The 25,196-nt window shown below is 42.0% G+C and overlaps 1 protein-coding gene across 1 annotated transcript; it reads right to left on the bottom strand.

Moving 5' to 3' along the window:
• Nucleotides 1-733: 733 nt before the first annotated feature.
• On the bottom strand, nt 734-24,857 carry xpnpep3 (X-prolyl aminopeptidase 3, mitochondrial). The gene is made up of 11 exons (XM_086056377.1): nt 24,579-24,857; nt 22,406-22,528; nt 20,497-20,684; nt 18,945-19,164; nt 17,714-17,898; nt 17,044-17,106; nt 16,093-16,206; nt 15,408-15,493; nt 15,140-15,323; nt 13,786-13,906; nt 734-1,613 (listed from the first exon to the last, which is right to left on the bottom strand). The coding sequence occupies exons 1-11, from the start codon at nt 24,652-24,654 to the stop codon at nt 1,447-1,449; spliced, it is 1,527 nt and encodes a 508-aa protein (XP_085912503.1). The 5' UTR covers nt 24,655-24,857; the 3' UTR covers nt 734-1,446.
• Between the last annotated feature and the right edge of the window lie 339 nt (nt 24,858-25,196).

Here is a 25,196-nt window from a genome sequence, read left to right as displayed (position 1 = left end):
ATCTTAAGGTCTTCAGGTCCAAAGAGACTTAATGTGATCAATATAAATAGTAAAGTAATAATTAAATCAGTAAAATCACCAATAACAGACAACCCAGTACAGTAAATAAATAAACAAATAAATAAATAGCACAGACATCGTACAAAGTCCACCACGAAAAGGAAAAATATTTTATGAATTATGGTTTGACTTTAGGAAATGATTCCATATATAGTCGGGGCATAAGCGGAAGTGACGTTGCATTTCCTTTCCACCATTAGGCATCTGCCACTACTTTTATTTATGTATTTATTGTTATTTTGTTTTTTTTTAAATATAACTTTGGAAATACAAAAACAACAGCCAGGGCAAGACAAAATAAGTAACCAAGAAAACTATACTGCGAAAACATTATAAAGAGCACATACATGCAGTCTTCTGTCCTTTTACATTTGTGCATTGTTCAATAGTTTTAATATATTGTTTGACTTCATTTAAAAACATAAAAAGTTGGTCTCTATTATATTTCCATTTATGTATATGCCATTTGGCCAACACTATGGTAAGATTACTGTAAAATATTTCTTTATTCACACATGGGTAATCATTGAAGCCAAACAATACATTTTCAAAACAAAGATAAATACATGGTTCTAAAATAGTGGAAATAGAATTATAAATATCTTCCTAACATTCATTATTATTTATTTTAACATCAGGAACTATGCATAAGAGCAACAAATGTCACATCATATTAAAGTTCATGTGAGTCAAACACATTTATTATTTGAAAGACCAGAAGCAATATTTTTTAATTACATATATAAGCATAATAATTTTTTTTAAAAATGGGCCGGACCAAATACAGACACTCATTCTCCTGGCATGATATGGGCTATCCTTGCAGGCCTATGCAGGATACGGGATTATCCAGCAGCACAGAACAGCTTCGCATTGAGCATGTTCAGTAATGTGAATCAATGTAGCGTGATTAGCAAGAGTTACGAGATGATAGCAACCATGCAGTTCTCTGACAAGTATATGCAACACTGCAGGATGCACGTGAAGACATGTACATGACACAATGTGCGGATTAACATTTTTAGGCTTGCATTCGAAGTTCGTGTTGGGTTTAACACACTGACAGCACCATAACAATGCAGTCGATTTCACATGGTAAAAGATTGAGATCATTTGATCATTTTTAGAGAGTGGATGTGTCTAAATATACTCCAGAAAAATCTACATCCCAAATTAAGTTTTTAGAAGTCATTGAGGTTTTGCTGGTTTGCCAATATACTCAGGCTGTAACTAATCTTTCCTTTCTTCTTTCTTTAAAATTGGTCATTGTGATGAGAGCACAATGTCCTATGTCCTATGGCATGTCCCCATCTTCCATCACCATGGAGACAGCTACAAAGTGGAGAATAATGAATGCCTACCATCACTGCCATGTCTCCTCCTGCCCTACCTTTGGGCACAGGCCAGCTCTACATCAGCAATGGTCTTTGGGGCGTCAGAGGATAAAATTAAGGGCCCCCCCTTGTCCCGAATCAGCACGTCATCCTCGATCCTGATGCCCATGCCGCGGAAACACTCAGGGGCCTGCTCGTTTTCCTCTCCAATATACAACCCTGAGGGAAGAGAAACAGAGAAATAAGTGTGGCTTCAGTGTGTGAGTGGGATTGCTACTTTGAGATGTCTCCATTTCATTAATTAAAGAAAGTTGAGAGTTTCCATTCAACTTTAAATTCATTAAGGGATGTCATGCTGTTAGAAATGCATATTGGCCAAGCTTTAATAAAAAATAATTACCTTCAATTAGCAGCACGATTTCAAATTTCGGAAACATTTTTATATCCGTTGAGGTTTCACTATGACAGAGTGGACACGTTAAGCTTGACCACATCCAACTACATACGTAACAATTACAAAATATAAGTGTAAGTATTTATTCTGCACGGTTTCAGCCTCCATTGAACAAAGACAGAATGCTGCCAGTAATGTCACTGAAAACATCAGAGGGGTTGTTAAAGGGGAAGTTACCCCATAATGACAGAGAGCACATCATTTTCAGGGACGTGAAAAATGTTCAATGTGATTACAAAAATAGAATATAAAATTTCAAAATTACTTATTTTTTTAAAATTAAATTACTTGCTGTGGACAGAAAAGCCATGAAAACATGTTGATTTGCTATCATTTAACACTATTATTACACACACTATTGTTAGCAGCGCAGTGCGTGGGACATGCCAAAATCATGTACATCAAATTCTGAAAAATAAAATAAAGATAAAATGAAGACAACGCATTTTTAGAGACTTAATATTGTACTGGTATGTGTGCAATGGTTTGATCACTTATTGTAAGACCTTGGAGTTTCATTATTCTAATACATTTTCATGTTGACAGACTAATTCTGAAGAGGACACCAAAGTCACTTTATTTGACCCTAAAAGCAAAAGTGATTTTTGTAGAAATCTTTGAGGTATTAATGATAATCTTCTCTATAAAGTTTGCCAAACACAAGGGCCAACAAATATCATAAAAAAAAATAAAAATAAAAAAATAGTTGTGATATGCATTCTGGGCAATGCATTTATATCTAACGCACTGTTTGTTTACACAAGGAAATCATACTCGAATGTATACATTTGCACCTTTTTATTTTATCATAATTTGGATACATTTTGGTTTGTCCAAAAGGAACTTACAGTGTTTTGATGAAATGTATTTGTCCTCATATTTTTTACATTAAAACATTTTCTTGTTTTGTACCAAAAAATAAATGACCGTTTTTAATAATCCTGATTTCATTTATTAATTGTGATTAATATTTTTTTCATAATCGAGCAGCTCCAAATACATTCATGTTCCCGTTTTCAGTGTTCTGACGGACATGATTTAAGTGCTGTCTTTTTGAAAAAATTTACACATTTGAAAACAGATCTAGGAGCTGTTTTCAATGGTGTGCATTTCAAGCCTCCAAAACTCTGTTCATTCTGTTAAGATTTAGATGAAAAAAAAAAAGGAAAAAGCTGTTAAGGCCTAGGTAAACCAATCCGACGTCGGAGGTCGTGAAGCGTCTGATTACGCCGTCTGATTGGTGTAGTGACCACCGTCGTAGCGTCGTAACCCATCAGGAAGCGTCTGGTGGGCGTTTACGCATGTTGGATTGGCGTCGCGAGTCGTGACATTTGGTCACTCTGATTGGCTGTTAGCTAGCAAATCCCCCAAGTCACCCCCAGGTGACTTCTGTTAACCAATCGCTCTGCACACGTTCTCCCCTCTTCATCTTCTACCTCTACCCACTGCAATAACGATCTCACTACTCTCATCAGCTCTCCCTGCAGGCCCCAGTTATCATCAACACCCCCATCGGACAACTTTTTAATTCAGACAATAACAGGCAAACGCTTCCTACGCACTCACAAACAGTGTGGTTTTAACAGTGACAATCTTATATATGTCAATACTCATCACCCGTACGACCATGAGCGCACGTCCAGCACAAACATTAACCTGGCTGTGCTGAACGTGCGCTCCCTTCTAAACAAAACTTTTATTATAAATGACTTGATTTTAGACAAAAACCTACAAGGAAGGGGTGGGCGATATGGGCAAAAAAAAAAATCTTGATATTTTTTCCAAAAACTCGATAATGATAATTTGACGATATTATACAAAAAATATAAATATAAATATAAATCTGCACTTGCTTCACAGACCAATTGTGGGTAGACGGCGTTTGTGAACAACATCTCTTTTAAATTGCTAAATAAAAGCTTCTGCAAAACATAATAATATTCATTCATTCATTATCCATACCGCTTCTCCTCACAAGGGTCGCGGGGCGTGCTGGAGCCTATCCCAGCTGTCTTTGGGCAGTAGGCGGGGGACACCCTGAATTGGTTGCCAGCCAATCGCAGGGCACACAGAGACAAACATCCGCACTCACAATCACACCTAGGGGCAATTTAGAGAGTCCAATCAACTTACCATGCATGTTTTTGGAATGTGGGAGGAAACCGGAGTACCCGGAGGAAACCCACGCAGGCACGGGGAGAACATGCAAGCTCCACACAGGGAGGCCGGGGCCGGGATCGAACCCACGACCTCTGAACTGTGAGGCGGACGTGCTAACCAGTCGACCACCGTGCCGCCCAACATAATGATATTCTACGACAATATTGACTTACATTGATTTTTGGGAATACTGTATTTATGTCATTTAAATGTCTCTGCTGTTATTCCATAATGATGTGACATTTTGAGCTGCCTCCAAAACCCTTCCCATGGGCTCACCACTGGTGGGAGGGGCCAAAGGGGTCCGGTGCCATGTGAGCTGGGCGGCGACAGAAGACAGGGACCGTCCGATCCCCGGCAACAAAAACTAGCTCTTGGGACATGGAATGTCACCTCTCTGGCAGGGAAGGAGCCTGAGCTGGTGTGTGAGGCTGAGAGGTTCCGACTAGATATAGTCAAGCTCACCTCCACACACAGCTTGGGTTCTGGTCCCAGTCCTCTCGAGAGGGGTTGGACACTCTTCCACTCTGGAGTTGCCCAGGGCGCCGAGCAGGTGTGGGCATACTTATTGCCCCCCGGCTTGGCGCCTGTACATTGGGGTTTACCCCAGTGGACGAGAGGGTAGCCTCCCTCCGCCTGAGGGTGGGGGGATGGGTCCTGACTGTTGTTTGTGCTTATGCACCAAACAGCAGTGCAGAGTACCCACCCTTTTTGGAGTCCTTGGAGGGTGTGCTGGAGGGCGCTCCACCTGGGGACTCCATCGTTCTGCTGGGGGACTTCAATGCTCACGTGGGCAATGACAGTGAGACCTGGAGAGGTGTGATTGGGAGGAACGGCTTCCTCGATCTGAACCTGAGCGGTGTTCGGTTACTGGACTTCTGTGCCCATCACGGATTGTCCATAACGAACACCATGTTCAAACATAAGGGTGTCCATATGTGCACTTGTAGCACCAGGATACCCTAGGCCGCAGTTCGATGATCGACTTTGTAGTCGTATCATCGGACTTGCGGCCGCATGTTTTGGACACTCGGGTGAAGAGAGGGGCGGAGCTGTCAACTGATCACCATCTGGTGGTGAGTTGGCTCCGATGGTGGGGGAAGATGCCGGTCCGACTTGGCAGACCCAAACGTATTGTGAGGGTTTGCTGGGAACGTCTGGCAGAATCCCTTGTCAGAAGGAGTTTCAACTCCCACCTCCGGCAGAACTTTTCCAACACTCCGCTGCAAGCGGAATGCAGCTCTGGCGGTTGTTGAGGCAAAAACTGTGTGGGAGGAGTTCGGGGAGGCCATGGAAAATGACTTCCGGACGGCTTCGAGGAAATTCTGGTCCATCATCCGACGTCTCAGGAGAGGGAAGCAGTGCACCATTAACACTGTTTATAGTGGAGATGGGGTGCTGCTGACCTCAACTCGGGACGTTGTGGGTCGGTGGGGAGAATACTTCGAAGACCTCCTCAATTCCACCGACACGCCTTCCACTGAGGAAGCAGAGCCTGGAGACTCGGAGGTGGGCTCTCCTATCTCTGGGGTTGAAGTAACCGAGGTAGTCAGAAAGCTCCTCGGTGGCAAAGCCCCGGGGGTGTATGAGATCCGCCCGGAGTTCATAAAGGCTCTGGATGTTGAGGGGCTGTCATGATTGATACGTCTCTACAACATCGCGTGGACATCGGGGACAGTGCCTCTGGATTGGCAGACCGGGGTGGTGGTCCCCCTTTTTAAGAAGGGGGACCGGAGGGTGTGCTCCAATTACAGAGGGATCACACTCCTCAGCCTCCCCGGCAAGATCTGTTCAGGGGTGCTGGAGAGGAGGGTCCGTCGGAAGGTCGAATCTCGGATTCAGGAGGAGCAATGTGGTCTTCGTTCCGGCCGTGGAACAGTGGACCAGCTCTACACCCTCAGCAGGGTCCTCGAGGGTGCATGGGAGTTCGCCCAACCAGTCTACATGTGTTTTGTGGACTTGGAGAAGGCGTTCGACCGTGTCCCTCGGGGAGTTCTGTGGGGGGTGCTTCGGGAGTACGGGGTACCGAACCCCCTGATAAGGGCTGTCCAGTCCCTGTACCACCGATGTCAGAGTTTGGTCCGCATTGCCGGCAGTAAGTCGGATTCATTTCCAATGAGGGTTGGACTCCGCCAAGGCTGCCCTTTGTCACCGATTCTGTTCATAACTTTCATGGACAGAATTTCTAGCCGCAGCCGAGGTGTCGAGGGGGTCCGGTTTCTGTGGCCTCAGTATTGCATCTCTGCTTTTTGCAGATGATGTGGTACTGTTGGCTTCTTCAAGCCGCGATCTCCAGCTCTCGCTGGAGCGGTTCGCAGCCGAGTGTGAAACGGTCGGAATGAAAATCAGCACCTCCAAATCTGAGACCATGGTCCTCAGTCGGAAAAGGGTGGCGTGCCCTCTCCGGGTCGGGGATGGGATTCTGCCCCAAGTGGAGGAGTTCAAGTATCTTGGGGTCTTGTTCACGAGTGAGGGTAAGATGGAACAGGAGATCGACAGGCGGATCGGCGCAGCGTCTGCTGTGATGCGGACCCTGTATCGGTCTGTCGTGGTGAAGAAGGAGCTCAGCCGAAAGGCGAAGCTCTCAATTTACCGGTCGATCTACGTTCCTACTCTCACGGCGTTTGTGAACAACATCTCTTTTAAATTGCTAAATACAGCTTCTGCAAAACATAATGATATTCATTCATTCATTATCCATACCGCTTCTCCTCACAAGGGTCGCGGGGCGTGCTGGAGCCTATCCCAGCTGTCTTTGGGCAGTAGGCGGGGGACACCCTGAATTGGTTGCCTATGGTCATGAGCTGTGGGTCATGACCGAAAGAACAAGATCTCGGATACAAGCAGCCGAAATGGGTTTCCTTCGCAGGGTGTCCGGGCTCTCCCTTAAGAGATAGGGTGAGAAGTTCGGCCATCCGGGAGGGACTCAGAGTCGAGCCGCTGCTCCTCCGCGTTGAGAGGAGCCAGTTGAGGTGGGTCGGGCATCTGATTAGGATGCCTCCTGGACGCCTCCCTGGTGAGGTGTTCGGGGCATGTCCCACCAGCAGGAGACCCCGAGGACGACCCAGAACACGCTGGAGAGACTATGTCTCCCGGTTTACCTGGGAACACCTTGGGATCCTTCCGGAAGAGCTGGAAGATGTTGCTGGGGAGAGGGAAGTCTGGGCTTCCCTGCTAAAGCTGCTGCCTCCGCGACCCGACTTCGGATAAGCGGGAGATAATGGATGGATGGATGGATTTTGAGCTGCAGTAAGTACTGGTGTAGCACTCCCAACTACTACAGCAATCAGAATGGGAAAAAATGCATTTGATATGTGACTTGTGATGAAGTGTCACAGAGTCACGTGACTGGGTCCTGCCCGCTGATTCGGCAAATGATTATCACTTCCTCCTCCTCTGCCGTCAATGCACCCTGATTATCCGAATGAGGATTTCAGCAATTGCTCATACTTTGCGGCCATCGACTGACTCGTTATGCTTTTCGAGGAAGTTTACTCGATTATGTAAAATTGACGATGATATCGATGACGATATATATTGTCGACCTCTACTACAAGGTATTCTTTTATCTGAGACATGGCTTGGTACAGATGCTCCAGTTATTCTCACAGAGGCTTGCCCACCGAATTTTAACTGTTTATTTTCTTCCCGGGGTGTAAAAATAGCAGGTGGGACTGCGTCAATTTTTAAAAATAGTCTCATCTCAAAGGAGATCATTTTTAACAGGTATTTATTATTTGAACACCATGCATTTGTTTTTAGCAGTCCTCCAATTATCTGTGTCACTATTTACAGACCTCCCCACCATTCCACTTCTTTTATTGGTGAGTTTTCAGAATTTTTATCAATCTTATACTCCACTTACAACAAAATTTTAATAACCGGCGATTTTTAATGTACATGTTGATGACACCTCGGACCCACTGTCCAGAAATTTTTAAAACTTTATGGATTTTAAACAGCATGTTTCACAGCCAACTCACAACAGAGGTCACACCCTGGATCTGGTCATAACCTATGGCCTGTCTGTTGGTGTGTCCTCTGTTGTTGACCTGGCTGTGTCAGACCATTTTTGTGTGTATTTTAATTAGTGTTGTTCCGATACCGATACTGGTATCCCGATACCGCATTAAAACGCTGGTATTGGATCGGCCGGTACTAACAAATAAAACACAGATGCTGGTTATCGATACTGGTATTATTTGAACGCAGCGCGCATATTTGAGAGCCGCATGCGGAAGGAAAATATGAGGCGAAGCCTTATCTATTATTAGCGTTATTGGTCATCCGTCTACTTATGTCTAGTTTGGTGAAAAAGGTCGATATAAGGACATACATTGCCACATTGGAGGCAGTTGTTTGGGGGGACTTTGATGCTATCAAGAGCCTGCAATTACTTTGGGGGCATGTCGGCTGGATCTTTGTCTTGTAGCAAAGTAATTTGCTTTTGTTTGACACAGTACATCGATCAATAGTTTAATGGTGTAAAACGTCTTTCATGAAATGGTTTGTGTCCAGATAAACTCGTCTTTATGACCCGTCGAAGCTTTTCGAGCTCGCCCTAGCTTGCTAACTGCTAACAAAGAGACGAGTTTGTTTAGAACACATCGCTCAGCAAAATGTTCTATAATGTTCCATCAACGTATATGAAATTTGTATACCTACATAATTAACAGATTAATGTTGAACAGCAGTGCGAAGTAAATCTTGAATGAAAAGTAAAAATAAAACAATAACTGATATAAAGTCATCAGATCATAACCTTGTATGTTGTGATGGTGTGTCACGTTGAAGATTTGACAGCCGTTGTGCGCGTCTGCTTTCAAACAACTTCGTTTTTGCCTCCGGTTAATTTGAATCAATGCCGGTATCACAAAATAAAATCTCTTGTTGACCGATTAGAGCAACCATAAACAGCACAGGTGTTAACCATTTTTAGAAGCACATAACGGACTTCTGTTATCTCACTCACTCGACCGCCTGCCCCTCTGGCAGCATACAAATATGACGTCACGCATTAGGGTGTCGGTTTGAATCACTGAATATATTTTAGAAGTTCAAATGCTGCACCTTGCTTTATCACAAATGTACATTCATGTGAATACAGTATGTATCCCATGTCTCACTCTCACAAGCACGAAGAGCTATGAAAATAGGCTGTTTATTCAACATATGCATTTTGTGTGGACATGTTACTCCAGATACTTCGCAAGTGATGATTTAAATATGAATAATTTTACATCCAAGTGAGTGCAATCCTTTAGAATTACAAAAAAAATTGCGCTTATTTTGGATTTTTTTCAAACGGTGAGGTATCGGTACAGTATCGGCATCGGGAGATACTGCACAGCCTGGTAGCGGAATCGGTATCGGGGCCAAAAAGTGGTATCGGAACAACACTAATTTTAATATCGCCTGTTTTAATCATCAAGCAGACCCGATGAGAACAGTGAGGAAACGCTACCCATCTTCTGAGGTGGCTGCAAATTTTATTGACATTTTAAGGAACACTCCTGCTAACATTTTACCTGCACCATATGATTTTATTGTTGACAATTTTAACAGGAATCTTAACTCTTCATTAGATTTAGCAGCTCAACTTTTAACTTAAACTATTAGAATAAAGACTATACCCCTGTGGAGAGATGATGGAGTCAAGACATCAAAAAATGGTGACGGCAAAATGAAGCGCCATAAAGAAGTCAAGCCCTGCAGGGAAATACTTCACACAAGTAGGGGCTTCAAGATGATTCATTTCCTCGACTACGCCATCGTGTGGACAGAAAAATGTATAACATGCTTGGTGCTTGCAATAAAACGGTCGAGTTCATGCTCCAAATCCCAAAAATATTATTTGAAGAGTGTTCTGTGTTACTTTGTATATGTTTGCGCTTATGCAACAATTGAAAATGTGAAATAAGGAGGTAAAATACAATGTTTCATTTTTATTTAAAAACAATATTTTTTTAAGTTTTAAAAAATAAGTTTTTGGACGCAGGAGGTTTCTTTTTTTGCAGAGAATTTCATCTGCTTTTAAAAAAACTCTTTCACATGGTACTGATGAAGCACGGGTGCATAGATATGAGATCGCAAGTTTGTATAGATTTGGAAGCATTTCACTGCTGCTTTTATTTCGAACTACTGTATACTCAAATCTAGTGAATCATTTCCTGAATCAGTCACGTGGTACACCTGCTTAGCGGGGCTTCAAACGTCACCACGTACGTCATCAACGCGCGAATCGACCCACCGTTCAAGAACCACTCATCTACATTACTCGGCACACGCTTCAGAGGAGGTGGAAGAAAAGTGAACTTACAGTGCACCCACAGAGACCAACAGACCAACAACCTGTGAGGACTTTGCAGACCACTTCAGAAGTAAAATCAACAACATAAGGTCCAGTCTTTTAGCCTGTCAAAACATAAATTTTAATACACCTGGACAGTCATTTTTACCTGAGGAAACACTGGAAAGTTTTGCCTTGGTTGATGCAAGGACACTTGGTCGAGTTTTCTCCCAGGTAAATCCAACATCTCTTCTAAAGACATTTTATGGATTTTTTGAGAAGATTTTAAATATAGCCAATTGCTCTCTTCAGACGGGTGTCTTCCCCACGGCTTTTAAAACGGCGGTGGTGAAGCCCCTTTTGAAGAAGAGCAAACTGGGCGCCAGCGTTTTTAACAATTACAGACCAGTATCCAACTTACCATTTTTAAGTAAGATTTTAGAAAAACTGGTCTTTCTCCAGTTAAATTATTTTTTAAGTACAAACAAAATTTTAGAGAAATATCAATCTGGTTTTAGGATGAACCACAGTACAGAGACAGCCCTTTTCAGGATTTTAAATTATACCAGGTATATTGCAGACGTGAAAAAACTCACAGTCTTGGTGCTACTGGACCTAACCACCGCTTTTGATAGAGTAGATCACCAAATTTTATTAAACAGACATAAAACCTGGTGGGCATCTCCGGTACTGCTTTTACTCCTACCTCACAGACAGAAGTTTCTTCGTAAGCATGGATACTTTTTCCTCCAAAACCCATGAAATTAAATGTGGGGTTCCCCAAGTTCAATTTCAGGTCCAATACTTTTTCATCTTTATATGCTTCCCCTTGGGGACGTCAGAAGACACGGCATCAGCTTTCACAGTTACGCTGATGACACACAGCTGTACATTAGAGTGTCTCCTGATGACACAGGACCTATTGACACCCTTTTAAATTGTATTTTAAATATTAAGTCATGGATGGCAGAGAATTTCCTACAGCTCAATCAGGACAAAACCAAGGTTTTAGTTATCGGCCATGAAGGCCAGAGAGAGAAATTTTTACCAAAATGACTAGATTTTAAACCCTCTGAATGTGTAAAGAACCTGGGCATCATTTTTGACTCTGAGCTCAGTTTTATTCCTCACATTAAAAATGTAACCGAGATCGTTTTTTGTCATCTTAAGAATATTGCCAAAGTCCACCTGTTTCTCTCTCAGGCTAACACGGAGGTGCTGATGCATGCTTTTGTATCATGTCATTTAGATTATTGTAACTCAGCCGCTCGGGTGCTGACGAGAACCAGAGGGCGGGAGCACATTACACCAGTTTTAAAATTGCTGCAATGGCTCCTCGTGTGTTTCAGGATCAATTTTAAGGTACTTTTATTAGTTTATAAATGTCTTAATGGTCTTGAGCCATCTTATTTATCTGACTTTACCATACCAACCTTCGCGGATCCTGAGGTCCTCTGGCGCCAGCCTTTTAATTATTCCTAGGGTGAGGAACAAACGCATGGCGAGGCTGCATTCAGCCATTTTGGTCCTCAACTTTGGAATAGCCTGCCAGAGGACGTCAGGTCTGCAGAGACTGTTGATATTTTTAAGGGGAAGCTCAAGACATACCTCTTTTGTTTGACTTTTAAATAATTATTCTTAGTCGCTTACTATTTTTATTCAATCTTACTGTTTTATCGTTCTTAGCTTCTTTTATTGCTTTGTCTTTTTAGCTTCGTTGTCATTTTCTTTTAGCTTTATCCAGGTTTTACCTCCAGTGTTTCCTCAAGGGGGGCCTCCGCGCCAGGCAGCGTGGACGAGATCCCCCTGGGTACTCTTTCCTCATATAGTTTCTCTGTGCCTTGCCATGTCTCTTTTTTAAGGTTATACTGTATGTGTGTGTGTGGGTGTGTGTGTGTGTGTGTGTGCGTGGGGGTGTGTGTGTGTGTGTGTATGTGTGTGTGTATGTGAGTGAGTGCAGGTGTGCTTGTGGATGTCCGTCTTTGTTTATTCTGCGAGGGAGGGAGGGAAGGCGGGAGCGAGCTCTCTTTTTATGCTGTTTTGTGACATTTTTAATGTTCACCACTTTGAGTTGCATTTCATGTGTAAAAAGTGCTATATAAATAAAATTTGATTGATTGATTGATTTAAATCAGCGCTCGGAGCACCAACAGGAAGTGACAAATGCGAATAAACAGTGAGCACGCCTTTGCTGTCTTAATCTTCTTACAAGTACAAGAGCGAGGTTTGACAATTTAAGTATTACACAATACCGTGTCAGGAACGTGAGTGTTTACTTCGCATGGGAGTTCATCGTGAGCGAATAATATTGCTGAATGCATTGTTAACGTTTTTATAATCCGCCCCCGGCCAATAGCTTTCCAGTTGGATTTTTCAAACCATGAGAAATAGTGACTACCGCCGCCGATGGTATGGAAGGGTATTACATCTAACACATGGGCAGAAGGTACTGTACTATAAAGGGATGGTTGGGCCCGGATGGCCACGTTTTCACTAACAAGTTCATTTTATATATGTTTTGATCGGGAAAATGAAAAGAGTTGTCATTTTCTATTTTATCAATAAATTTGAGACAAATTAGGAAATAAGTAACGCCTCTTTTTAATGAGGAAAATGGCCGCGCCCCTTACCGTTTTATCCTTGTTCGGTCGGAGTCACTGGGGGGACGGATTACAAACTCTCCATTGGAAATCATTGTACTTTCATTGCTTATAGATAGATGGATAAAGATCCATGCTTGCCTGATTGCTTGCCCGCTGCCAGTCGCTGTCTGCCTCCCAAGCGTTGACACGAGTTTAGCGTTGCTAAATATCCAAAATATAACCGGGGTTGGGGTTCGTGTGCGCATTCATGCTCTTGTCCGCGTCAGCCTGTGTAAGTGGAGAAGCGATCGCCACGGTATTTTTCATTTTGTGGAGGTGATCATGATGAGATCACGTTTTATGTCAATAGATCCAAACTATTGTGCAAAACACTTTTATACTTTCACAGGTTGAAGGGTCAAGAGTAGTAATGTGCATGTGCATTTTGTTGGTGATCGGTCGCCGTTTTAGACAACAGAACCGACAAAGCGAGAAATATTACCACGCTTGCCTCCTCCCCCCTGTGACGTAGACCTCTGAGACTGGAAAAATAACAAGCTGAGCTCCAAAAGGGGGCAGGCCAATTTGTCAAATCTAATCACAAAAAAAAAAGTCCTTAAATCACTACAGAGTCTTGAGGTGGGCATTTTAGTACTGATGTCATTTTTACATGCAAACCTATTACATAAGTGCCAATGTTAAGCTCATCCAAGTGTCGCTTTAATGGTCAGCGTCGCTGTCTGTTGTTGCAGTGTATTTTACTAGCGTGACGTACCAACAGCCGGCCCGACGCCACATGGGGTAAATGCCGTGTTTCACAGTTGGCCAACGTGGGATTGGTCTATCGAGGCTTTGAGATATCCCAAAGAAGAACAAAGTAGGAAGTTCCTATTGTTGTGCTTTTACCTGGTTCTATGGTGATGGTCATTCCAGACTGTAGGGGTTGTGAACGGGACAGTTCTGGAGTGTCATGGACATCCATACCTAAGTAATGCCCAACATGATGGGGGCAGTACAGTCTTGCAGCCTGGGAAGAGGATAAGAAAAGGCCTTGGGTTATTCTGTACGGTAGTAACTTATTATTAGTGGCTCAACTCTGTAGCAATCTGAAATACCATTGACAATTTCTTAATAATGATGATGATGATGATACAACCCTGAGAAGGAAAAAGTAAGACTCATTCTGAAAGCCTGTGAAATACGGATTATTTTAGTTCTCCCAACAAGAATATCTTAAATTCTCTGACAAATTGCTATTGAATGGAGAAAAAGCCGTAATTGCACTTTAATGTTAAAGAAAGAAACAATAACCCCAGATAACACACAGAATAATATTACAGTCTCCAGATGCAAAGATCGTAACCATGACATCAAAGCACTCTGATTGTTTGGCAAAGGCACACTTAAGTGATGCCACCAATGCAGCATTATGTAGCATTACTCACTTGTCAGTTGATGTTTGAATTGAGAAAATATCGAAAAATGTTTGTTTATAATTGTGTTCAAATGTCAGATTAAAGTATTTAGCTTACGGTCAGACTTCCACTCCACGCCACAACGTCTAGTAAACAGGTTGTTTTCACCTTCTGCTGGCAAAACATTATCTCGAGTTGTTTCCTCGTGCTCAGTTATTATTACTCTCAGTTGAACTTTGGTCTTACTCCTAGCTTGTACTTGTGATTTTCAGTTAATTACTTTGTTTTGAGAGCTCTTTCCTGGGTTTCCCCATTGCTTTATGTTTGGACTCATTCCTTTTTTTGTTCTTTCACAGCCCCAAGTCCCGAGAGCTCAGCCGCTGGCACGCCTGGTCCCCAGTTTCTGTGTTACTTTGATTCTTTGTTTATTAAAGTTTTTATTTGTTACTTTTTCCATGTGTCTGCTTCTCATAGAACAGAGATGTATCTTTGAAGGAAATGCTACATTTACAGTACTAACAAAATTCATTCATATGTGTGTAAAATGACAAAAAATTAATTGCATCATACTTTCCGAATTGAGCCGTACCATACCGAATCGAAATCCCACTGAATCAAAACAAATCTAATCGTTCCACTTAAAAATCAAACCGTCCTTGAATCGAATTGCACCCCATGCATCAAGATTTGTAAGGAATCATCTTTCATTGTAGAGATGCTCACCTCTACTTTTCACCCTAAACATTTGAGTACTTCATCATCCCGAAATGGCCTTGAGGTGACACAGCTGCACTCAGCATGATTTGACCATGCATTAAAAATGACATCTTAAAAAGTTTCATTACCTTTAGCACATCAGCATCGCTGGTACCGGCCTTGACGATGCCGAGACGCTTGAGCTGTCTTGCCAACAGTGCCAGCATGGTACTGTAAATGTGGTCGAGACTGACACCTGGGGAGCACAGAGACAAACAAGAGAGCTGGACCTCCAGGACGGCTTCATACAGTTCTGCCTGGGGAGCGGTAAATCTGGCAGGAGGGGGGAGGCATGTGGCAGAATGAGATGCCGATAACAGGAAAATGTTTACTTTTAATTTGAAATGATCAACTTACTTCCCATTTACTGGCCACGTTCGGGTTACATCACTGGCATAACCAAAATATTCACAACCGCCATCGAGAAGCACCATTTCGCCGTCCTGAGGGAGAACAACAAAGGTTGACTCATATAAAGCAGCCATCTCCTTTTTATGCACCATGGAACAGCTTCCTGCAAAAAAACCTATATGCCCAAATAAAAAAGCATAATAAAGTGCATAATGAATACGAGTCACTCAAACACAAACACAGCGGGTGTCTTGATCTTTCTGTTCACGTGGAAAAGCAGTTTTGAAGGCATCATAGCCTCATTAGATGCCCAGTTACAGCATAATACCGAGTGGGCTCGGAGCGTGTGAATCACCCTTGATAACCCATTCAGTCGGGCTCCTGGTACAACATTTCCTTTTCTTTCTTTTAGCTAACAGTATATTACAATCATCTGCCTTCTCCTCATTGGGCTACTTCCCGTTTTTAAGGAGACTTTCCAGAGAATTCTGTTTTTACTCATTTTAGCCGGCGTTAGCTTCTGGGCCTAATTTATAATGAATCAAGATTGTAAAAGAGTCAAGCATAGGAAAGAGACAGACAGAGGTGATGATCAAGATGATTGTGTCATCATGCTGAATAAATGGCCCGGCAGACTCTCTTTTTTAAAGCATTTCTGCATAGGCAGGTTCCACTGTTACCTGGACCTTACCTTAATGATTTGGTTGTTGTTGATGTAGTGCAGAGTATTGGCACGATTCCCTCCAGCAACCACAGGCGGATAGGCCAGGAAATTAGCACCATGGATCCGGTTCTCAAAATCAAACTGCAAATTTATGGTAAATGTGATATATTCAAGCAGTATTAGGGAAAAACGTTCGAACAAACAGACTTAAGTAACTGGATTTTTTTCTGTTTGGTTATGGTTGAATTGGACGATGGAAGATTTACTTGTCTTGCCACATTCACCAGTGCCGATGATTTGACTGCCGGTAGCCTCTTGCTTTAGGGTATGGGCCAGGAGAACTGCCCATGATGACTGTACTGTATGTTGCCCTATTTCTTAGAGCCATGCCTTAGATGGGGCATGCTAAAATTACATTGATATGATTTCTTCAACACTGTGTGTAAAGCTGTGCACTCTTTGCATCAAGTTGTAAATTGCAACATTACAACTGGGGCTTAACTGACTTAAAGTGGAAGTCAACCCCAAAAATGATTTGTAATATGTTCAATGTGCCTTCACTGAGTCTAAACATGGCATTTTGATTAATATTGCAGTTGTGGAATATGAGTTAAGCAGCAACATCCACTAGAGGGAGGCCATTTTGTCACTTGCTGTCAACTGAAAATGACATCACAGTTGCTCAGGGCTCAGGGAACAACCAATCACGGCTCAGCTGTTTTCTGAAGCTGAGCCATGATTGTGATGTCATTTTCAGTCAACAGGAAGTGGCAAAATGGCCACCACCTGAGATGGACAAAAACACGTGGATTTTCCTGCTTAACTCGTATTCCCCAAACGCAATATTAATCACAATGCCGTGTTTTGACTAGTGGGCCTGCATACAACCTATTCTTGTAAGGAATTTTTTGGGATTGACTTCCACTTTGATCAACAGCTAAAACAGTTTGATGAAAGCACTTTAGTTTGCCAAGCTACCTTAGCAAAGAGCACAGATTCATCCACATCTCCATGAGATAGAGCCATCGTCCTCCTAAAAGCCTGAAAGTCAAATTGGATTGGAGTGATTGATTAAAAACTGAATGAAAAGTGCAACAGAAGCAGAAGTGACTAATTGTTAAAAGCACATTAAAAAGGAAGTCAACCCAAACATATTTTTTTCAAGAATATGTTCCCAGCAGGTCCACTAGTTGAAACACAGCATTTTGATAAATATTGCGTTTGCGGAATAAGTGTTAAACCACTCGTTTTTAGCCATCTCTGGGGCGGACATTTTGTCTTCTGTCGACTGAAAATGACATCACAACTGCTCAAAATGACCAATCACGGCTCAGATTCAGAAAACAGGTCAGCCGTGATTGGTCGTTGTGAGCAGTTGTGAAGTCATTTTCAGTCGACAGAAGACAAAATGGCCACCCCCAGTGATGGCTAAAAACGAGTGCATTTTGGTGCTAAATTTATATTCCACAAACGCAAAATTAATCAGAATGCCGTGTTTCAACTAGTGGGCCTGCTGGGAACATATTCTTGAAAAAAATATGTTTGGGTTGACTTCCGCTTTAACATCTTGAACGTTTGAAACACTTCCCACAAATGAGAATTACCTGCAACTATAACAGCTCATATTTGTATTTCATGAAACACCCACCTGCGCTGTGATGCGGCCTGCCTCCTGCATGAGGGCCACCTCCGATGAGCTCTTAAGAGCCCTGAGTGAATGAATGAGGGGACTTAGAGGGCGTGGCATTGGCCCCGCCTCCAGGACCGGACTCACATGTGCTTGGTGGAGTCGAGGGTTGGATGGATGAGAATTATCATACCACAGCGCAGAGCCTAAAGGAACATGGCAGTAGAAAGGAAAGGCTGGAGTTAAGCGGCTTCATTTTTCACAGAATGATTCAAAATCAACACCTTCATCAGTTCAGTTCAAAGCAGCAGGAGATAATAGGGTAGCTGTGTGGTTTTGGTCCAGAGCTCCCCCTACAGTTAAGAAGTGTACTTTTAGCCAACTGTGGTAAACAAAACCATTTTTTTCCTATATTGAATGACAAAACACATGGTACGGTTTTCAAGGAAAAAGAAGATTGCCAAGGCCGCTGTAGGGATATTTCTCAGTCCGTGCAGAATACAAAGTGAGAAAAGGGTGGGCTGATAAACCTGGACTTTTATTTTCATGCCAATAAAGGGGCATTTTAAAATCTCGCCACCAGGTTTTAAAATGATCATCATGCATCCTCTGCAATGTTCTTCAGGATGCATATGGTGATATTTGAAAGGCTGAAATTGTATCCCCATTCATTGGCCGCATGAACATGAACTTTCATGGTTCCAGTTTGGTTCCAGAAAGACTTTATAATGCTTCCCTTTTTAGCCACAGGCACAAATAAAATGATAAATATAGCTGAGTATTTTTCACCTAGTTGCAGCTTTTGGCCGTATACCTGTATTTTTTCTGTAATGGCCTAAGATGCCACCAAAGCCCTGAGTAATAGGAAAATAATAATTGGTGTGAAGGAATGGTACATCCCAACTGTTTAAGATCTTTTTATATTGTGCAGGAGCTAAATTTAGCCTGGATTGTAAATAGAAGTTATGTAGAGTCTTTGCTGCATGCTTGTGTTTTTGCTCTGGCTATTAAAAAGCTCATCAGTAAGTTATTTAATTTTAAAGGTAAGACAACTTTGAAATTGCGTCTTCTGTGATCCTTATTTGTGGTATATTTACAGTTCAAACTGTTACAAATCGTTTTTTAACTTCAGCGGTGTCCTGGCACTTCCAACAGTATGGAATGCAAAATCCCATCAAACATTCTCTTGAAAAAGAATTTAAGATGATGTAAATGTCCGAGGGAATGACCTGCATCTTAACACTCTACCCACCTTTCAGGCTTTTGAGCACCACACCAAGTTCTTCTGTGCTATGAACCCTCTCTATGCCAGTCAAAGCAGCAGCTCCATCCTTCCCTGATCGCGGTCCATCCCACAATTCCCTGCCTGGGTTTCTGCGAGGAACAAACAAGATGGCCCGGTCTGGTCGCCCTTTCCCATACAGAATCAAAGCGCTGTCAGGCTCCAAGATGCCACACAGGTAGAGGAAGTCCTGGGCAAAGTTTTGCAAGGGGTTGATTGTCAAAAGCTAATTTTGAGGCTCATATTTGAAAGTTACTGCAATGTATATTATTACACTTCTGACAGATTTGTGAACAATATTTGAGCGAAATTGCCATTTGTGAAGGTAGTAAAAAGTTTTAGACGAAAAATGGGAGCAAAAACAAAAGTGTTGTGTTCATATTTTTGTTCAGTGTATATTTAAAAGTCTCATATTTGAATATGGCTGAAACAGAACCTCCAAAGTCAAAGGTTTCAGACCATATAATAACGAAAAATACATCTCTAACGTTGCACAAATCTTTGGACTGCAGTCATGCTTGACAAGATGTCGGACATGAGCATATTGTGCTCGTCCTCGTGTATGTCACAAGACCTGTTCAGGGACCATCATATATTTCTTTTCACTTTCTTTTTCAATGCTTGGGTGATGAGGAAGAAAAGCATTTGTGGAATGAGTTTGGTGCACGTGCAAAGGAAATCACCTTTGTATTGCGTCTTTGTCAGTGATGTTAAGAATGATTCATTTTTTTATGTTTTAATATAAAAGTCACTATGACTTTTTTAGGCCTTTTGTTAACATTGCCCGCACTCTTAATTGAGTAATTATTAGGGATGCTCCGATCGATCGGGCACCGATAATGATCGGCCGGTTTTTGTGAAAAAATACGTGATCGGCATATTCGATCAAAGCCTTTTATTGGCGATCACCCGCAGCTCATGCTTCGCAGCCTACAGCCATGAGAGACCAGTCTGCGAGCAGTGTTGCGCCCTGTATGTGACTATTTTTTCTACTTTCATTATATTCTGAACTATGCAATGTTTAGGTGGCATGTTATTCATTTGACTTTTTGCATAATTAAGTCTTTTGAGACTGCTGATTATTTTGATTTGTTAAAAACTGTGTTATTAACTTACTGGTAAATTTAAGTTTTTCAGTTATCTTTGTGACTGAGCAATTGTTGTATTGTGCCAGCAACGGTTTTGTATTTCTTCATGCTTTTTAAAATATATATAGATTTTTGTCAAAATTACAGCAATAATATGGCTGTTTTTTTTTCAGATAATATTGCATAATAGCAGTCACCATAAATAAATGGAAAAATATACAGGTATTCCATGCGATCGGAATCTGTATCAGTATCGGCCGATCTCACTCATGCATGATCGGTATCCGTGTCATAAAACCTGATCGGAACATCCCTAGTAATTATGGTGACAGACTGATATGAGAAGATATGAGAACAAATTGTTTCTAAACAAAGGGAGGAGACCCAAGTTTGACTTCAGAGGTTCAACAGTACATCAAAGAATGCCAGCACACCTGGTTCTGGTGGAAAGGATAAGGTATGTCATTGGTCATGTAGCGGGTCGGATGAGACAAAACGATGAGCACATGAGTGCTGGATGAGGCAGACGGTCCAAGCTTGTCCGATTGGGCCTCAATGAGTGAAGCCAGTCTGTGGCGACGGAGGTCATATTCTGTTTGGCTCAGGCCAGGCGTCACCTCACCTGAGAATCAAATAGCAGAGCTGACAGACAGAGCCAAGGAACGATAGCTGATTAAGAAGCTCGCTAAAGCTCGTGCTGTTGCTTAGATACAAACAGAGGAGAAACTGGTTGTGTTGAGTGTTTATATAATGTGTCTTCCACGTCATTTACTGCAGTAAAAATGACAAATGGAAGTGTTTGGATGAAATCACAATTTAGTTACCAGATTAGTCTAGCTTCTTCTATTTTTTTTCTCTTTTCCTTGTATTTTCTGGAAGTCTGGATGCCCTGTGGCAAAATGCTGCCTCTCACATCTCGGTACTGTATCTTGTTTTGGGAAGGAGAATCCCGATTGTCAGTGGAGATATTACGTGTATAGTGTGCAGAGTTCCTGTGGTTGTGATATACCACACATTAAAAGCAGTAAGAATACACATGGTGATTTCATTCCGTCTGACCGACAGACCAGTCCGTTTATGACGGACGCCCATTTTGCAGGCGATAAACGATAAATGGAATGGAAACTTGGAAAAAAAAAAAAAAAAGACGGACTAAACATAGGCAGAAGTGGATTTTAGCTTGTCCATGTAATTGTCTATAACCTGACATTGATGATTATTGTTTCGTTTGACGCAGGTAAGTTTGCTGCTTGATTAATGTATTTTACATTAGGCATGTTTTTGGTCAGCTAATGGGTCCTAATAGCGTGCCGCCTGACGTCACATCTTGAACCAGAAAAGCATCAACAGAAGCGTGCTCGCAGGTGACTCTTGTAAGCACTGCTTGTTTTCTGCCTGTTTATCTCAGAAAAAAAAACATGCGAGTAAGCACTGCTGCTATGGAGCTTGCAGAAACAACTCGAGACACTACGACCGTCCACATTTGAAAGATGTAGTCTAATTGTTTCCCAAAGCCAAAAATTCAGAGGGATAAATATGAATTGGGTCAACTTGTGCGGACATCCAAAAAAGACCAGTTTCACCTTTATATGTAGTAAAAATTTGGTTGGAGGCCTTATGGTGCCACAGATGACAATTCCGATACCTTGACGGCAACTCCCTGCACCGAAGAGGTAAACCAATTAGATCATTTGCTTTTTTGCTTTCCGTTTGGCCCTACTACGACTGCCTGTCCACACTGAATGACAAAAATGTAAAGCCAGACTGGTTTCTACTATTGTGTCCGGCCACGCTCTTTGACTTGAGTGCCTATGTGGATGAGGTGCTCCAGCGAACTCCCAAAAATTCCCATACAGTCCTGGCTCTCCATAACAGTGCACAATCTGTTCGACTATGACGTGTTTTTTGTTTTTGTTTGATGTGGGGGGGGGTAGACGGGAACGGAAGTGCAGTTGAAATAACTGACCGATAGGCGATTACCATTTGGTCCGGCTTGACAAAGAGATGGATGGCGGAAGGGTACCCGCTACCCAGGCTGCAGGCGGCTGCCGATTGATGGACCCGCAAATTTGAGTAAAATGCCCACCTCAGGTGGTTTCTTCCTCGTCATGAGTGGGGTTGCACACTTTTTAAATACTGTTAAGATGTTTAAAATCAGTATGTACTTTATCAGAGTGGTTGGAGTGTGACATTTATTTATTGGTCATATACCATATTAGACAGTAAAAGGGTATGTATCTCAAGCTATTGGTGGATGACATTTTTCTTCCAACAGAAATACCACTGGATAGGTGACACTTTTTTTTTTAAATGATAAACTAATAGAATAGAAATAACACTAACCGTGCTTGATGAGGTGCGGATGAGTGAAAGAGCTTGGTTGGCCCAGGTAGCGAGCAGGAACCGTTTTTGGTTTGAGGTCTCCTGGTTTCACAGAAATGTTCCTGCATGGACACCACAGGTACCCTACAAAGGGACAGAACACCTTTTATTTATTTCTTAAATTGGTGAAGTATTACTTATTTTGATGGCACTTTCCCTCCACAATATGTGATACAGTATATCAAGATTTTGTTTTCTTTCATTTTTGACGGAATCCTTCCAAATATTCATCCACTTGTTTTCTATAGCGCTGGTTATCATGTAAGTCACGAGTGAGCTGAAGCCCATCCCAGCTGACTTGGGCGAGAGGTAGGGTACACCTGCACAGATCATGAGCCAATCGCTGGGCACATACAGTATGACAACAATCTTGCACAACCACATCCGTGCCCATCAATAATATATAGTATTCAATCAACCCAACATACATGTTTTTTTGTTTGTTTTGTTTTTGTTTTCTTTAATTCTATGTGGAAGGAAGTTGAAGTATATGGACAAAACAAACGCAAGCACAGCAGAATGTGCAACTCCAGAAGGGGAGGTCGGAACTGAAATCCAATCCCTGAATCTCAGACCTGTGAGGCAAGCTAATCTTAGGTCCACCACATTGCCTCCTCTAATTGCGTTTCCATTAAGTTATGTTCATAAAAGACACATTAAAGACTAACAAAGAATGATCACAAAGAAAAGAACACTGTAACCCATGCCCAAAGAGGGTGGGGATATGCAGCGATGGGTAGAGTCGCAAAAACTTGTACTCAAGTAAGAGTAGTAGTACTGTTGCTTTAGAATACTATGGCTTAAGTAAAAGTAAAAACTAGTATGCCGAAAAAAGAGCACTGCACAACGCCACAGCGCCTCCTACCTTCCCAGGCGGTGTGTAACATAAGAATATGTACATGTGGCGAACGTCTGCAATCTTCCGCGGGCCAGACCAACATGCTTGGCGGGCCTGATTTGGCCCCCAGGCCGCCAGTTGAGTAGAACTGCTTTACATAGATGATTTACTTTGAAAATGTTGCTCTTTCCCACAGAGAATTTGACTGTGTTCATGTACCTAACTGCCTGACTCAGTTTGATAGGTGAAATGTAGTCAAATATCACTGGTGTTGACATTGGATTAGTGAAACGCAGTCATGACACACAAGTCTCTCTCAAAAAGATATACTACAGGGTTCACTGAAAGATAGTTCATTGTGTGCGCAATAACAATGATAGATAGATAGATAGATAGATAGATAGATAGATAGATAGATAGATAGATAGATAGATAGATAGATCAGGGTTCATAGCTCAAACAGAGTAAAAACAGTGTTTGTTCTGAACAAAAATACTCAAGTACAAGAAAGAGAAGTATGTTGCATTAAAACTACTCTGGCAGATACAATTTACCCTAAAACTTATAAAAAGTAACAGAGTAAATCTAGAGGTGGGATGTCAAACTCATATTTGTCACCGGTCTACTTTGTAGTTATGGTTACTCTCAGAGGGCCGTTATGACGTTGAAACACCGAATAAATATTTAATCGCTCATAGGATTATTACATATACACAACAAATTGATGGATTAATGGTTCTGAAATCCGAAATCAAGGATAATACTTTGTTAAATTACTGTCCAAACTATTGCAAAATTTCGAATATTTATCGGGAAGGGCAATTTAAAATTTTGATACAGATTGTAGCAAGGATCATGGAAGTAGACAGTGAGTTGCTTTTGCGGGCCACATTAAATGATGTGATGCGCCGGATCTGGCCCCTGGACCTTGACTTTGACCTTTGTGGTCTAGAGCGTTACTACCCATGCACCCCTCACCAGTAAGTCCTCAACTAATGTATGTATTTTCTTTCTAATTGTTATATTTATTCACTGTTGTACAAGGATGTCCCTAAAGTCTGGACGACAAAGACAATGACAGCAATGTGGAGTTATTGCATCATGTACACAAGAATCTTGCAAGCACATCAATCTACGTCACAAATGGTGGGAATCGAATTAAAGATGTTGTTGGTTCATATTCCACTTGAATAAAATGTTGTTGCAAGGTTCACGTTTCAATAAAAGGAATGTGTGGACTACCTTTCAATTTAGTTGGATACACTTTCAGTCGGGAGAAAAATAATTTTAACTCACCTGGACTCCAACTTGGTCTAGGGCTATGCAGCAGTGTCACAGCAGCCCTGAGCACACTGCCTCCGGAGGACATCATCGTCGTTGCCTCTCGACGACACAGCTTACGGACACATGCCGTTTACTACAGTGCTCAGGAACAAAGAAGTTGTCAAACGAAGGATATTTATAGACAACAGCCAACAACCTTACACATTTGAAGTGTTCTGCACTACTCAAAAGTCAGTTGACAGCTACCTTACTAGCAGGGTTGCTAACAGTACTAATACTAAATATACACCCTGAGTTTTGCCTTACAGAGGCTTGAGCCAGTAGGCATGGCTACGATTGGTCGAGTCAAAGCGACATTTCATGTGTCTCGGAAATTTGTCAGATGTCACTTTTATCCCATCTGCCGCAGGACGTCGTCGATCAAGCTTACGTGTTCCATAAGGACACATTTATCGTGACACATTTTTAACCAAGAACCATTATGTATCAAATAATTTAATTTCACTTAAACTGAAAATATAAACGCTGAGAAACCTTGTACCCTATATAGACCAACTAGAAACATCACCAGCCATGATAATTTTATGACGCTTAGACACTGTAATATGCATTTTTGATTATCATTTAATA

The sequence above is a fragment of the Filicampus tigris genome, chromosome 16 (assembly GCF_054856515.1).
Source record: "Filicampus tigris isolate MCC_2025a chromosome 16, RoL_Ftig_1.0, whole genome shotgun sequence".
Taxonomy (NCBI): Eukaryota; Metazoa; Chordata; class Actinopteri; order Syngnathiformes; family Syngnathidae; genus Filicampus; species Filicampus tigris.
Note: the sequence above shows the minus strand (reverse complement) of the source record. Positions and strands in the feature narration are given on the sequence as shown.